General features: G+C 40.5%; 1 protein-coding gene across 3 annotated transcripts in view; it reads left to right on the top strand.

Moving 5' to 3' along the window:
* LOC117547049 (PH and SEC7 domain-containing protein 1-like) overlaps positions 1-14,569 on the top strand; it is a 73,176-nt gene that overhangs the window by 12,558 nt on the left and 46,049 nt on the right. For all 3 annotated transcript variants that reach the window (XM_034217507.1, XM_034217509.1, XM_034217508.1), the window contains 5 exons: positions 233-427; positions 2,516-2,596; positions 3,508-3,620; positions 8,747-8,805; positions 10,403-10,492. In XM_034217507.1, the coding sequence (XP_034073398.1) occupies positions 233-427; positions 2,516-2,596; positions 3,508-3,620; positions 8,747-8,805; positions 10,403-10,492 (538 nt within the window). The remainder of the gene's footprint in view (positions 1-232; positions 428-2,515; positions 2,597-3,507; positions 3,621-8,746; positions 8,806-10,402; positions 10,493-14,569) is intronic.

Below are 14,569 nucleotides of genomic sequence, written 5' to 3'. Positions count from 1 at the left end.
GTTTTATTATTATATCTCCATCATTCTTTTGTCCTCTTTTAATGCCCTTCTGTCTTTCCTTTTCAATTATTTAGACAAATATCATTTTTTCTACTTAACACTCCTCGACCAAAAATGTTCTTAATTTCCCTTTCTTTCCATATCCTGTTCTGTCCAATTTATTTGTGTTTAATCACTACTTCTGCCCTGTGTTCACCCTCTCAACCCCCACCCCCACCTGCTGTCTTCTCAGCAGGGACAAGGCCCGTCTGGCGACAGATTCGGAGCTGGACCAGGACCTCAGTGAGCGACTGGGTCTGGGCAGCAGTGAGACCCTCACCAATGGCAGCCACCGTGCTGACGTGGCAGCCGCCAGACGCCTGGCCAAACGTCTCTTCAACTTGGACGGCTTCAGGAAGTCCGATGTGGCGCGGCACCTCAGCAAGAAGTGAGCTACTTTATGATCTTATTGGGTTGTATCATGAATGCTTATGTAAATGGTTAATCGACTGCTTTTAAATAGCGTTTTATCCAGTCTTACGACCCCATTAACAACATTTACAAGTCGTTAATACAGAGCACTTGCGGAAGCTAACATTCACACATCATTGGCCATTTCATGCCATGTATTTGAATAAAGTATAAAGAAAATCCTAACTTTATACAATTTAGTCTGTCCAGCTTGACACAGCTGGCTCACAAAACTTAAACCAAGCTATCAGACTGGAAGAAGTAGTTCTAGAATGAAACAGGATTCAGCAGTGGCATAGCCTATTTCCTGAATCAAACGTTTTCAGAATTTCTTTGTGGATGGTTTGGATGGAAAGTTTATGAACAGGGCTCTGCCACAATCAGATAACCACGGACCAATCAGGTGTATTTCATGATAGGGTATGTCAACGCTTGAGCGTCCCATCGATTGGAGAAGCTTGTCTTATAGCTTCCTTGTCTGAAGCATAAGTGTCTGAACATCTCTAAAGTGTGCTTGTTTTGTTGTGTACGACCCCTTTTTTTTTCCAATCCTGCATTATGTAATAATAGTGTTTTGCACTCTTAAAAACGGATAGGGTGTCTGCCGCCCCAACACAAACTGGAAGCTGATTCCACAAAAGAGGATCTTGATAGCAAAAGGCTCTGGCTCCCATTGTACTTTACTGATGCCCCTTTCACACCAACGCGTTTTCAGGGCCGGCTCGGAGCTACAGCCTGAAAAGTACCGGTTTTCCCTCTTCACCCCGCAGCGGCGCCACCTCTTAGCTCCGGAATCCGGTTCTTTTCCAGCTCCAAAAAATTGTCGGCCTAGAAGCAAGATTCCGGAACTAAGAGGCGGCGCCACTTACGTCTCTCTTACGTCGAGGCGGGGGCAGGGGCATGGGCGGGATCAACCTCCTGAACAACAACAAAATGCCCGCGTTTTATCCAGTTTGTACACAACGATGGAAAACCTCAAACCTAATAAGCAGCAGTGGTCCACTGAAGAGACCAGCTACCTAGTGGCAATCTGGTCTTCCGAAGAGGTACAGAGGAAGCTGGAGGGGAGCACGCGGTCCAAAGCTATTCTGCAACAATTGCAGCGAGAGATGGCAACCGCTGGTTATGACCGTAGCGTTGAACAGATTGGCAACAAATTGCTTTTATGAAGCAGGCACGTAAACGGTTACATAATGACGCAAACAATGAGGCAATGACGCAGTACCACCCCGGCTCTGTGTGGTGTGAACAAAGCGGGAGCGGAAAAGGGAAACCAGAGCTGAACCGGAAAAGCTCTAGCACGGAGCGAGAACGGGAAAAGCGCTGGGGTGACTCTAGGAATAACCAATCCCCTGCATTATTGGCACGCAATGCCCTAGTGGGACAGTAGGGTATAATGAGCTCTTTAAGATAGGATGGTGCCTGCCCATTAAAGGCTTTGTAGGTGAGGAGAAGAAGAATTTAAATGATATCCTGTGTTGTATAGGGAGCCAGTACAAAGCAGCCAATACAGGAGTAATATGGTCCCTTTGGTCAATACGCGTGCTGCAGCATTTTGAATCAGCTGAAGCTAATGGCACTCTTCTTATTCTAAATGCTAACTCTAGGCTTCTTTCTGCTGCATTCTATGTTTATTTAATGATTGAATACTGTTGCACATTCCTATACATACTGACTGTATGCCACTCTACATTCTGCCAATAAAGATTTGTGTTTCACTGCATCTGCATTCCTGCAGCGATGCTCCGCTCGATCAGCCCGTCAGTCTGCCAGCTGTTTGCTGGCTGATGAGAAAACATGTTGGATTAAAGGGTTTTCCTCACTGACAAATGCACCCTGGGAATCTCCTCCTTATTGTTTCTGTCCGGTCTGCATCTCCGGCTGACTGACCGACAACACAAACTGAGGCCATTCACTGAGCTCAGAAAGATTACCGGTAGAAAGAATTTGGACGTTTCATTGACACTTTGTGCTTTTATAGACACTGGATTTGGTTTTTGTTGTCTTTATTTTGTTATATTTTCTACTAAGTATGTAATATTATCTCTTGTCTGTCTGTCTACAGTAATGACTTCAGCCGAATGGTTGCAGAAGAGTATCTGAGCTTCTTCGACTTTGCGGGCCTCGCTATTGACCAGGCATTGCGGTGAGAACACATTACTGGATATTTAAAAACACTTATAATTACATTACATATCAATACATTTCATGTATTAAGTCAGTGCCAGTCTGTTTTTCATAAAACAGTTGTTAAATCTTAAATTATTGTCTGGCAAATAACCAGCCATTGAAATGTTATTGCACTCCCTCCAAAATAAGATATTCTAATGATTTAATAATTATTTTAGACTATGATGGTGGTCTTGATGTGTGTTATCTTCCTATGAAAAGATCTAATTTTAATTAAAAGTCTTTTTTGTTTGCATGTAGTAAATGCTCTCCACTGTAAAACGCTGCTCTCTAGAGGGCAGCTTTGGTGTTGCATTCAGAGTAAATGACAGTGTGTACAGTACCTACAGCCAGAAGACAGTGTGTATTGTGTAACAGAGGTTTATACTGTAGTCATTTTATTTTATTTACTCAGATATTTGTTATGCTAATCATGCTGCTTCTATTCTTTCTACTCCCCTTTATTTTAAGGCAGTTTAACACATTGAAGTATGGGCTAATTCCACTATCATGTGTTTTAAATCAGTTTTTAAAACGGTAAAGTTATTTTAAATGTTAATGTTGAAGGAGGTTGAGGTGGAGTTTATTGACTTTGTTTTATCTTAGTAGGTAGTTTCTATTCTAAGACTGATCATGTTTTACAAGTTGTAAATAACAAAAAGCAAGGACAGCTGTATGATAAATATAATAAAGTTGAACACGCTATATTTCTCTCTTACATGTAGTAAATACGTTTAAAGTAAATACAAAACATGAGTAAATATACTAAGGTACCTTCTATCTCTGGCAACTTATTACATTTAATTACATACAAGTGATGATCACTCTTTGAAGAGGTATTCACATAGAAACTAAGGAACCTGACTGATGTTGTGTTTGTGTGTGCAGGACTTTCCTCCGGCAGTTTGCCCTGATGGGGGAGACTCAGGAGAGGGAGAGGGTGCTGGCTCACTTTTCTAAGCGTTATTTGGACTGCAACCCAAAAGTCATACCTTCAGAGGGTGAGTCGTACTGCAGAGGAGTGTTTCTAAGTACCAGCAATAAAAAAATAAAAAATCTGGATCCTTAATACACCCAACCAGCCATCGTTAAAGCGGCAATAAGACATATTTTATAATAACAGTTTATCAACTGACAAGTGAAATCTGTGGAAGCCCATTGAGACTTAATACAAATGGTTATGCATAAAAAATAATATTGTAATTTTATAATAGCATTATCATTTTCCATATATGTGTGTTATTTAAGTGGATATGCTAATGTAATGAAGCACACACCAGCACAACCCCTAAGCTGTTCTAAAATCACTGTAAAGCATGGCCCCTAAACTTTGGCATAATGATTTTATCCATTGTACAACGTGGTACGACTTAAACAAATTAAATGAGAAAATAGATTTTTTATTTATTAATGTTTAAAAATTGCATTAATCAACTAAAAACTGTTTTTTTTGTGCAATAACTTGGGCACTGCAATGATTACAATCCTGTATCAGTATCCCATTAATTATCTAGATTGTGACAGCCCCCCACAGTCTAATTCGCCCTTCAAGGACCAATAGCTACTCCAAAAGTAAAAGGCTAGAGGGAAAGCTAACGACTGGGCCTAAACTCTGATTGTGGGTGACTCTGCTGAAAGAGATGTAAAAAGTCTGTGTAGTAAGAACAACACCAAAGTACTCAGTTTTCCCAAAAATATGGTCTCTGACTTGGCTGAGAAGATCCTGCATATTGGGGCTGAACATCCGACTGTGAAAAATGTGGTACTGCATATTGGAACAAATGTGAAACAACAGTCAGAAATGCTGAAAGAAGACTTTAAATGTTTGTTGGAAACTGTGTCAGCTCTCTAATGGCACATTTCCACTACAGCGCGGAGCGCCGTGCCCGGCCAGTTTTTTGTTGCGTTTCCACTAGGGGTAGCTCCGGCTAACGGGTAGTACTGTTTCACAGTTGTTCTGGCTCTCCCAAATCCAGGTTATTTCCGGGCCAACAACTGTGCTGAATATGTTAAACTAGTAAGATAATCGCTGGCAAGGGGGCAAAATGAACATATTTTACCATGATTTAATTGTAATACACGTTTCAAAATGATGCCGAAGTAACAACATACTGATACCGGTTAGTAAAAACCATGAATTAATGCTTTGACAAGTCTGCAGACAAGACGGCAGGCCAAAATCCTTTTAAAATGCGTGTTTTCTGAATGGAGATCGGCTAAGCTAACGTTTTATATGCTCCGACCGTCCACACTCACAACAACGGCCTATACAGACATAAATAAACCAGCGACTGTATTCGCCATGACACAGGCAGTCTGTGGTTTGTACTTGTTTAACTTTTGTCTAGTTTCTGAACAGATATGAGGAGCTGTGAGCTCTGAGTGCTAACAGCTAGTGGCAGATGTTGTTTTTGTGTTTCGCATTGAAGATGACGTCACGGCTCCGCCTAAACTGCGTTACTATAGTTACTACCCCAGTTCCTAAACTGTAATGGAAACGCAGCATAAAGTGAGCCTGGCCTACCAAGGCCTAACTATACCGTACTAAGCTGTGCGAGGCCCTGTAGTGGAAATGAGCCAAAAATGCGGAGGTGTTCATCAGTGGCCCTCTACCGCCAGTCAGAAGAGGAGTGGAGAGATTCAGCAGATTGTTTGCACTGAACACGTGGCTTTCAACTGCCTGTACTGACCATTCTGCCCATTCTATCGACAATTTAAACTTTTTCTGGGATCGCAGACATCATTTTAAGGCAGATGGAGTTTGCCTGAACAAGTCAGGAGTGAAATTGTTTATCTCTAACATATTCAACTGCCTGCATCATCAATCTGTTCCCTCTGCCAAGGACAAGCGAGAAGAGGAATCAAAATATGAGAAAGACACAACACATCACACAGAAAACCTTGAAGTATCACTGTACCCGCCTGAGGAATGTCTTGATTATGGGAGACCTATGAGACAAATGGTGGAGTCTCCACCGCCCCTCACCCCCCCTACCAACACCTTTGAGGATACTCTTCCTTCATCCCCCAGCGCTCTCTTTTCTCCGCTCACCCTTTCACACTTGCCCCCCCTCCTGGAGTTTGATGACCACATGAAGGAAATGCACAGGGTTGCCACCAATTCCTTCCTGGAGTTCACTGAAAATATGAAGGTGATACAAAGGGTTAGCAACATGTCGTTGACCCCCGTCCCTCAACGTCACCCACCAGAATCACCGAAGAAGAGATGCGCACCTTCTCCCCCATCTTCATCACCATGCCTACCACAATCATCCGGACCAAAACGTCCTCCCCCCTTCAGGAAAGCATCTGCAGTCTCCGAAGCCTGATAAGGATGTGTGTGTACAAAACGCAGCAAACTCTAACTGATATGTGCTGGGTCCAGGCTCAAGGGCGTATGGCACTCTCAACTCTTTCCAGGACATGCCGGGGCCCTGCCTGCCAGTAGCTTTGCCAATATCTGTGTTGATAGGTAATAGATTAAGAGTGGTGAATCAGCTTAGAAACAGCAAGTGCTCAACGTTTGTGTGAGTTTATCAAATTGTGACGGAGCCCACGCACAATAAGGGGCACACTCTGGACTTAATTATCTCAAAGGGTGTGAATATCTCTAAGGTTGTGGTGACTGATGTTGCACTCTCTGATCGTTCCTGTGTTTTCTTTGAGAGCTCTATTTCTGTTCACAAAAATGTTCAAAAAGAGGTAACCACAAAGCGATATTTAACTGAAAATATTAGGGAAATGTTTACTCAGAATTTTTCTTCCACACTTGCCCCTGCTAACATCTCAATAAATGAGCTAGTAGATCATTTTAATTCAAAAATTAAAAATGTTATAGATGCCATTGCTCCAACTAAGATAAAGGAAGTGACTGGCGAGAAAATATTTCCATGGAGAAAGGCCATGAAATTAAATGACCGTGAAAACAGAAAAAAATTCCTTTTAAAATCTATAAAGAGAGACTTGGAGTCTTTCTTCTCTGACATCATTGCCAAAAACAACACATGTGCCTTATTTGCTACTGTTGACAGACTAACAAACCCCCCAGTATCAGTAGACTCTGAATTTCTATCCACCAGGGCCTGCAATAGGGCCTCCTTCTTCACTGACAAAATTCAGAAAATCAGACAAGCAGTCAGTGCCTCTGCATCAGGTACAGCAAATGTGTTGTCCCTGTGTCCACTTAATATCAATTCAGACACCATGACACAATTCCATCAGATTAATGATAAAAACCTAGAGGACATTATTCAACTTCTGAAATCCTCCTCCTGCTGCCTTGATATTATTCCAACAGGATTTTTCAAAGATGTTTTGCCTTGCATGGCCTCAGATCTATTTCACATAGTAAACAAATCTCTTCACTCAGGTGTTTTTCCACAGGCCCTGAAAACTGCAGTCATTAAACCGCACTTAAAAAAGATAGACACTTCAGTAATGAACAATTACAGGCCCATATCAAACCTGCCATTTCTAGGTAAAATCATTGAAAAAGTTGTTTTTCAACAGTTGAGTAATTTCTTGCATTTAAATAACTGTTTGGATGTGTTCCAGTCAGGCTTTCGTCCAAACCACAGCACTGAGACTGCTCTTGTAAAGGTCTTTAATGACATCCACTTAAACACAGACAGTGGCAGAACTTCAGTGTTAGTATTATTAGATCTCAGTGCTGCGTTTGACACTGTTGACCACAGCATATTACTAGACCGACTGGAAAACTGGGTGGGACTTTCGGAAACAATTCTGAATTGGTTTGAATCCTACTTAAAGGACAGAAACAACTTTGTTTCTATAGGTAAATACACATCTGAGTTGACAAATATGACATGGGTACCTCAAGGCTCAATCTTGGGGCCTCTTCTCTTTAACATCTACATGCTACCACTGGCTCAGATAATGAAGAACAACAAAATAAGTTACCATAGCTATGTGGATGACACACAAATGTACGTAACCATTTCACCAGGAGACTATGCTCCAATTCAAACACTGAGTAAGTGCATTGAACAAATCAATGACTGGATGTGTCAGAACTTTCTCCAATTAAGATAAAACTGAGGTAATGGTTTTTGGAGCCAAGGCAGAACGTATAAAAGTGAGCGCTGAGCTTCAGTCTGCAATGTTCAAAACAACAGATAAAGCCAGAAATCTAGGTGTAGTCATGGACTCTGACCTGAGTTTCAACAGTCACATGAAAACAGTTACTAAATCAGCCTACTATCACCTAAAGAATATATCTAGGATTAAAAGACTAATGTCACAGAAGGATTTGGAAAAACTTGTCCATGCCTTTATCTTCAGTAGACTGGACTACTGCAATGGTGTCTTTTCAGGTCTCACTAAAAAATCTATTAGGAAGCTGCAGCTGATTCAGAACGCCGCTGCTCGAGTCCTCACTAACACTAAGAAAGTGGATCACATCACTCCAGTTCTGAAGTCTTGACACTGGCTTCCTGTGTGTCAAATAATTGATTTCAAAATACTGCTGCTGGTTTATAAAGCTTTAAATGGTTTAGGCCCAAAATACATTTCTGACCTCCTGCTAAATTATGAACCATCCAGATCTCTCAGGTCTTCAGGGACTGGTCAGCTTTCTGTCCCCAGAGTCAGAACTAAACATGGTAAAGCAGTGTTCAGTTATTATGCTCCAAATATCTGGAACAAACTCCCAGAAACCTGCAGGTCCGCTGCAACTCTGACTACTTTTAAATCCAGGCTGAAGACTTTTCTTTTTGCCGCTGCTTTTAATTGAACTATTCATATCCTAAACTGCACTGTAACTTTTATCCATGTATTTTTTTCTTTTAATGTATATTTTATTACCTTTGCTTTTTAATGACTGTTTTTAAATGCCATTTTCGTAATGCCTTTCATCTTTGTAAAGCACTTTGAATTGCCTTGTGTTGAAAGGTGCTATATAAATAAACTTGCCTTGCCTTCACAGTTTCATAGTGAACCTAAAATATTTGTACACTTCTCAGCGGGTGGGCTTGCCCTTGCAGGCAGGACAAGCTCTAGTTCTGCTTTAAAGCGACCTAGAGGTGAGGGACGGGGCAGACTGTCCTTATCTGATTATTTATAAACGGTGTAATCACAATTAATTAACCATTCTGTATTTATCCTCTAGATGCAGTTCACACTCTCACCTGCGCCGTCATGCTGCTGAACACTGATCTACATGGTCAGGTGAGTAATGACTAGTATGTGATGGAAGCAGTGCTGGATTTAAGACTGTTGCCCCCCGTGCAAAGACACAAAACAACCCAACCACCTTTCCTATAAAGGAGCAAAACACACAGACTTTATAGTTTTTTAGCCTCTTTTTGTATTTTGTGTCTCTGTCATTCTGTTCGTTATTAAGGTAATTTTGTGTCTCTTTGTGTTGTTTATTGTTATTTTGTGGATCTTTAAAGTCAGTGTGAGTGTCTTTGGGGTCATTTTGTGTTTCTCTGTATTAATTTTGTGTATATTTGAAGTCATTTTTATATAATTTCTGGGTCAATCTGTGTCTCTTTGAAGCCATTTTGTGTCTCTTTGTTGTCACTTTGTCTTTTTTCAGTTGCTTCTCATCTCTCTGCAGTCCTTTTGTGGTGAATTTGTGTCTCTTTGTGGTCAATTTATGAAGTTATTTTGTCTATTTTTGTGGTGATTTTGTGTTTTTTGCAGTTGATTTGCATGTGTTTGTAGTTGTTTTATGTTCCTCTGTGGTCATTTTGTGTCTCTTCTTCGTTGGTACATGTGTCTTCAAGTGACATTTTCGGGTCAAGGCCAGTGGGGCCTCTAAAACGTTGTCCCCCTTGGCCTCTGTCAGGTAGGCTTGTCCAATAATCCATCCATGTCTGGCTTACATATGTACACGTGTTGCATTCAGGTAAAGAAAAAACGTATAAAAGGTGATTTTTAAGAGCAGAATTCTTCTCAGATGCCCTTTTGATTAACTCTGGAGTTTGGGGAATATAAGCCTGATCAGCAGCTGATCTGCAGGTCTGCCTGCTGAGCTCCTCTCACCATCATTAATGTGCTACTATTATAGTCAGAGCCTCGCTGTGCAAATCTGGGCCACTCTTCTCAGTGATAGTACAGCTCTGCGGATGAATGATTAATTAAAGTGGCTCAAGAAAATCAGCTTCTTTAGGAAAGTTTAAACTAATTTGAACTGATATACCATAAATGTGATCTCGGTGGTGACTCTGATCATCATCACTTTCATCCTCAATTAATCTAGAAAATATTTCAAAAATTACCTCGTTTTTTTTAATCAGTAATTATCTGATCAAAGAATAAGTAGTTAAGATAAGATGTTGTTTTGTAATCTAAAAAATACTATATACATGATTTCAGTCATTGTTGTAACCCATTTAAATGTGTGTCTGTTATAAAATCACAGTATTTTTCAATTCACTTTTATTCCATTATGATATATTATTATAGCTTATACTGCTTACTACCCTGGCCTGCAGTGTATATCAAATAATAAAAAGTGGGCTCCAGATTTAACAGATGCACATTGTAGTGATGAACACTTGCATGCATCAATAATTCTAATCCAGTGATTACACCATTTGATTTTAAAAGGATAAATCCTGCATCAAGAGTACTTTAGTATTTAGATGCTAATATTGTTGTACTTTGACTAAGATATCAAATTCAGGATTTGTACTTGTTACTGAGTAGTATCACATTGTCGTCTTGATATTTCTACTAAATCTGAGTTCTGAATACCTTTTCCACCACTGTGTGTAAATATTGTATGTAATTAAAGCCAATATTCCATTGTTTTCAGAACATCGGTAAGAGGATGTCGTGCACGCAGTTCATCAGCAACCTGGAGAGACTGAACGACGGCCAAGATTTTCACAAGGATCTGCTTAAAGTAAGTCTAAAATAGCACACACGCGCATGCTGTCATGCACAGACACGAGACGAGAGCAGACTGTGTGTGCCAGCATTGTATTGTCCCTCCGATCTGGCTGTCTGGCCTGCGCTCACTGCCAGCTGGCTTTCACCACATCTCCAGAGGCCTCCAATCGGAAGCCTGCCTGCACCCAACACTTCCTGGTATACTCCAGCTGGAAGACGAATTGTTATGTGATGTGGAGCCGCCCCTCGGGGCATCTGCAGCATTAGATTATGCTTTCAGTTTAACCCAGTTGACTTTGGTTGCAATAGATATAGTGAGCCATCGGACGGGGGTCAGACGGAGGGCTGGGGCCACGTGATGTGGTGAAATAACCCAATCAGTGCAGGCTGCCTGTCCGGCTGTGCGCCTAATGATGATGTCGTTGATTCGTTTTGTCTGCTGAGTGGTCCGTCAACATGCCACAGGACCCCAGAGTGCAAGTCAACAAGTTGTAATGGTGTATTTATAATGCATGAGGGGCAGAGAGCGAGGTCACGTCCGTCTGCCGCAATGAATTGTGAAATGAAAAGCTGTTATTAGGAGCACATAGTTTCCATGCTAAGTGAAAAATAGAGAGAGAAAGAAACAGTTTCACAGACGTGCATTAGATGTTTTATTAATGCTTGTATGGATCCCGGAACAGGCTTTTAATCATGCCTTCCACTTTCCACAAGCTCTTTTATTCTCTTTCATTCTCAATGAGAGTCCGTCTCACCCTCCAGCTACACTCTTTTCTCTCCTTCTCACATTTTAAATGTTCTAGCTTGCCCAATCTTACTTTCTCCTTATCTTGGCTCTGTTAAGCCTCAGTGCAGTATAACTCCATCTCCAGACTGTCTCACTGCCAGCTTTTATCTGCCCATTTTCCCCTCCACCCAGATCTAACTCTCCGTTCCTGATTGTCTTCTGTTCGCCCTCCTCTGCTTTACTTTCGACTTTGTGTTATTTGTCTTCAAAGTTCTTAATAGGTGGTTGAGGGATTTACTAAATTGAAACTGAAACTGAAAAAAAAACTGAAAGGGTCCCTTTTATGCTTTTGGGTGTATCCCTTTCCTGTAGTGTGTAATATAGGTTTTAGTGCATGTAAATGGTCTGCAAAGGCTAACATCCATGTGTTCCCTCCAGAGGGAGTTTCTCTCCTCTCCCCAAATATAAACCTGAAAATGAGCATGATATTACAATATTAAAGGTGGGGTAGGTCATTTTGGAGAAACCAGCTCGAGTGCGCTAGAATTTGAAAATACACAACCGGAAAAAATCTGCCACTTCCTTACAGAGCCCCTCCTCCAACACACACGAACGCGCACATGACCAATGAGGGCACGACATAAGTTTGTGCACAGATGGAAGGCTAACAGGCAGGTAGGCCATCCAGTTATTTTAGCCGGGCCGGCTAAAATGATTGGTTGTACTTTTTACAGTACTACGGCTTCCACAGATGACATTTTTTTATGGATTTTTTGTCAAAGCACTTCAGATATTCATTGCTATCGGGATGTTAAGAGCATTCCATGGAATATAACAAAAAGTGTTTCTCAAGCCGGTTTCTCAAACTTATCTACCCCACCTTTAAAGGATTCTTTGTACTAAAGTAGAACTGACTGCCTAAATGTAAATTTAAAGAGTTATTTGTTGCTGTTTTCATTTTTAATAACGCAACTACATTTTAAGAGATGTGAGAACTGAGTTGGTCCATTCAAGTGAGTAGCTTCCGAATGACATTTTGTTTTAATACAGAATTCCTTCTTTGAAGGAAACTGAGCTGCAGTTTAACAGTTACACTTCCCAGTTAGTTTGACAGCTTTATATAACAACTCAACTTTATCGAAACATTTTGATGTTGCAACTTTTTAAGTATTTTTGTTAGGCATACAGGTTAATAATACAGGGGTAATTTATTACCATTTTTCAACAAAGGCTTGCGCAAAACAATTGCATTTCAATCCCACCAAGCAACACTATTACATACAAATGTATTTCTCTTAGTACTATTTTCTTTCTTCTTTTTGTCCCTCCCTGTTTTCTCTGTTATCTCTTCATCATTTCCTGCAACAAAATAATTGCCATCCCCTCCTCCATCCGTGTATTCCCCATTTCCTATCCTCATTCTCCTGCTTTCCCATTTCCCCTTTCGTGTCTGGTATCTGTGTTTGTATGTGCTTTAAATACATTAGGATTCAGCCTGAGAAATCCCTCACTCTGGGCCATTTTCTCACTGCTGTTTATTCTGCACAACACACATGTACTGTATTTCTCACACATTGCCCCAGACTCACCACTTGTTTACTCTGTTATCTTATTCACAACAATTTTATATCAAACATTGTGCTTGCATCACATGTTTCCTTTATTTCTCTGCCATCCTTCAGTGCCTTTTTCCGTCCCCTATCTTTTAATTTGAAGTGGTTAATACTGCCCTAGTACAGCATTCAATATCTTCCTCTCACTTTGCCATACTTGTATACATGCCATAAAGTAATTAGTTATTAATTTATTCTTTCTACTTTTCCATCTATATCTTAATTGTCATCTCTGTCTTTACATATGTGTCTAGACAACAAAATGCACCGCTAGAAACTCAGTTATCTTTTCTTCAATAATTTGGTTAATGACCAACACAATGCATAAAAATGCAAAAATAATGACAATTATTTGTACATATTTCAAACTCATTTAACTTACTTTTTCATGTCTTCTTATGCAGTAATCACACAGAGCAGAATTGTAGACATTTAATGATGCGTTCAGGCAGTACGGTTAAACATACATATTTTGGAGACAATATCTGCATTTACTCAAAGTTGGATAAAGTCAAAGCTCTGCATCCACGTGGAACGCATCCATCATAATGCACGGTACAATGCGATTATTTAAGAGTGTGCCTTATGTTTAAGCTTCACTCTGAGGGACAGGAAACACTGCTGAGTCCTGTAATTAAAACAGAAATCAGCTGCCTGCTGGACTGGAAAATAATAAGAGAGGCTTTGCATCCCCATGACACCTCCTGCCACCTCTGTCCCTCAGGTACCCTACCTACCTCATCATCAATTAGTTCCATTCGCTTTGCATTTTCTAGATTTGTATGCTTCAATAACTCTCTCAATTGTTGTCTTTTCTTCCTCTTTCGCAATGATTCACTTTGCTTCTCTCTCTCAGCTTATTTTGATGAAACCTTGTGATATTTTTCCCATTGGCACCACAATGGAGCAGTAGATTGTAGCAATCTCCTGAACTGAACGAGTGAAGCTTTGGCTTCAAAACCTTCTCTTATACACATTCCAGAACCCAGATGAAAGACTAAACTTTTAACCCCAATATTTTAATTGCTGGTCAGGGAGTGTACAGAGTATTTTGGTATGTAAACGGCTGCTTTCTGCGGAAACAAAAACTGTAAAACTGGTAGTTTTCTAAACCAAAACAAAGAGCTGAAAGAGGCTAAAATGCACCATAAAGCTTAGGGGAGGTGAAGCATCGGGTGATAATTATCTGTGCAAAGCTAAGACTGACTCCTTTCATGTTGACCTATCTCTTACAAAGGTACAAAAGCCCTAGAGGCAAATTCGAAAAATCACATGTTGTTTTCCCTCTTTTGTGAATAAAAGCAAACAGAAAAGAAATGTATGCAGATAATCTTTCCAAGCTACTTTTTTCGTCATCTTTAAATCAGGTGGAAAAAGTTGAGGAAGTTACACCTGCCAAAACAGATATTGTTTGTCTAAAATAACTGCTGTGTCATTGCTTAAGTTTAAAGGGGACTTATCATGCAAAATGCACTTTTGCACGCCTTTTATACATGAATATGTGTCCCCGGTGTGTCGGGGAACTCACCAAGTGTCAGAATACACAACCCTCTCTCTTTTCCTCCTTACCCAAATCTCTAAAAACGGGGGTACAACGGAGCTGATCCAGATTTGCTGCCGATATGACAGAAACGTTGCTATCAGAAACGATGCACAATGTGTTTTGGACATAATATGGTCTTTGTTTACATTAGCAAGCATTGCTAACAACTTCGCTAACAACTTTTTTAACTTGTGTAAAAAAGCAGGA

The sequence above is a fragment of the Gymnodraco acuticeps genome, unplaced genomic scaffold (genome assembly GCF_902827175.1).
Source record: "Gymnodraco acuticeps unplaced genomic scaffold, fGymAcu1.1, whole genome shotgun sequence".
Classification (NCBI taxonomy): Eukaryota; Metazoa; Chordata; class Actinopteri; order Perciformes; family Bathydraconidae; genus Gymnodraco; species Gymnodraco acuticeps.
The sequence above is the reverse complement of the archived record's forward strand: the minus strand, read 5'-3'. Positions and strand labels throughout refer to the sequence as shown.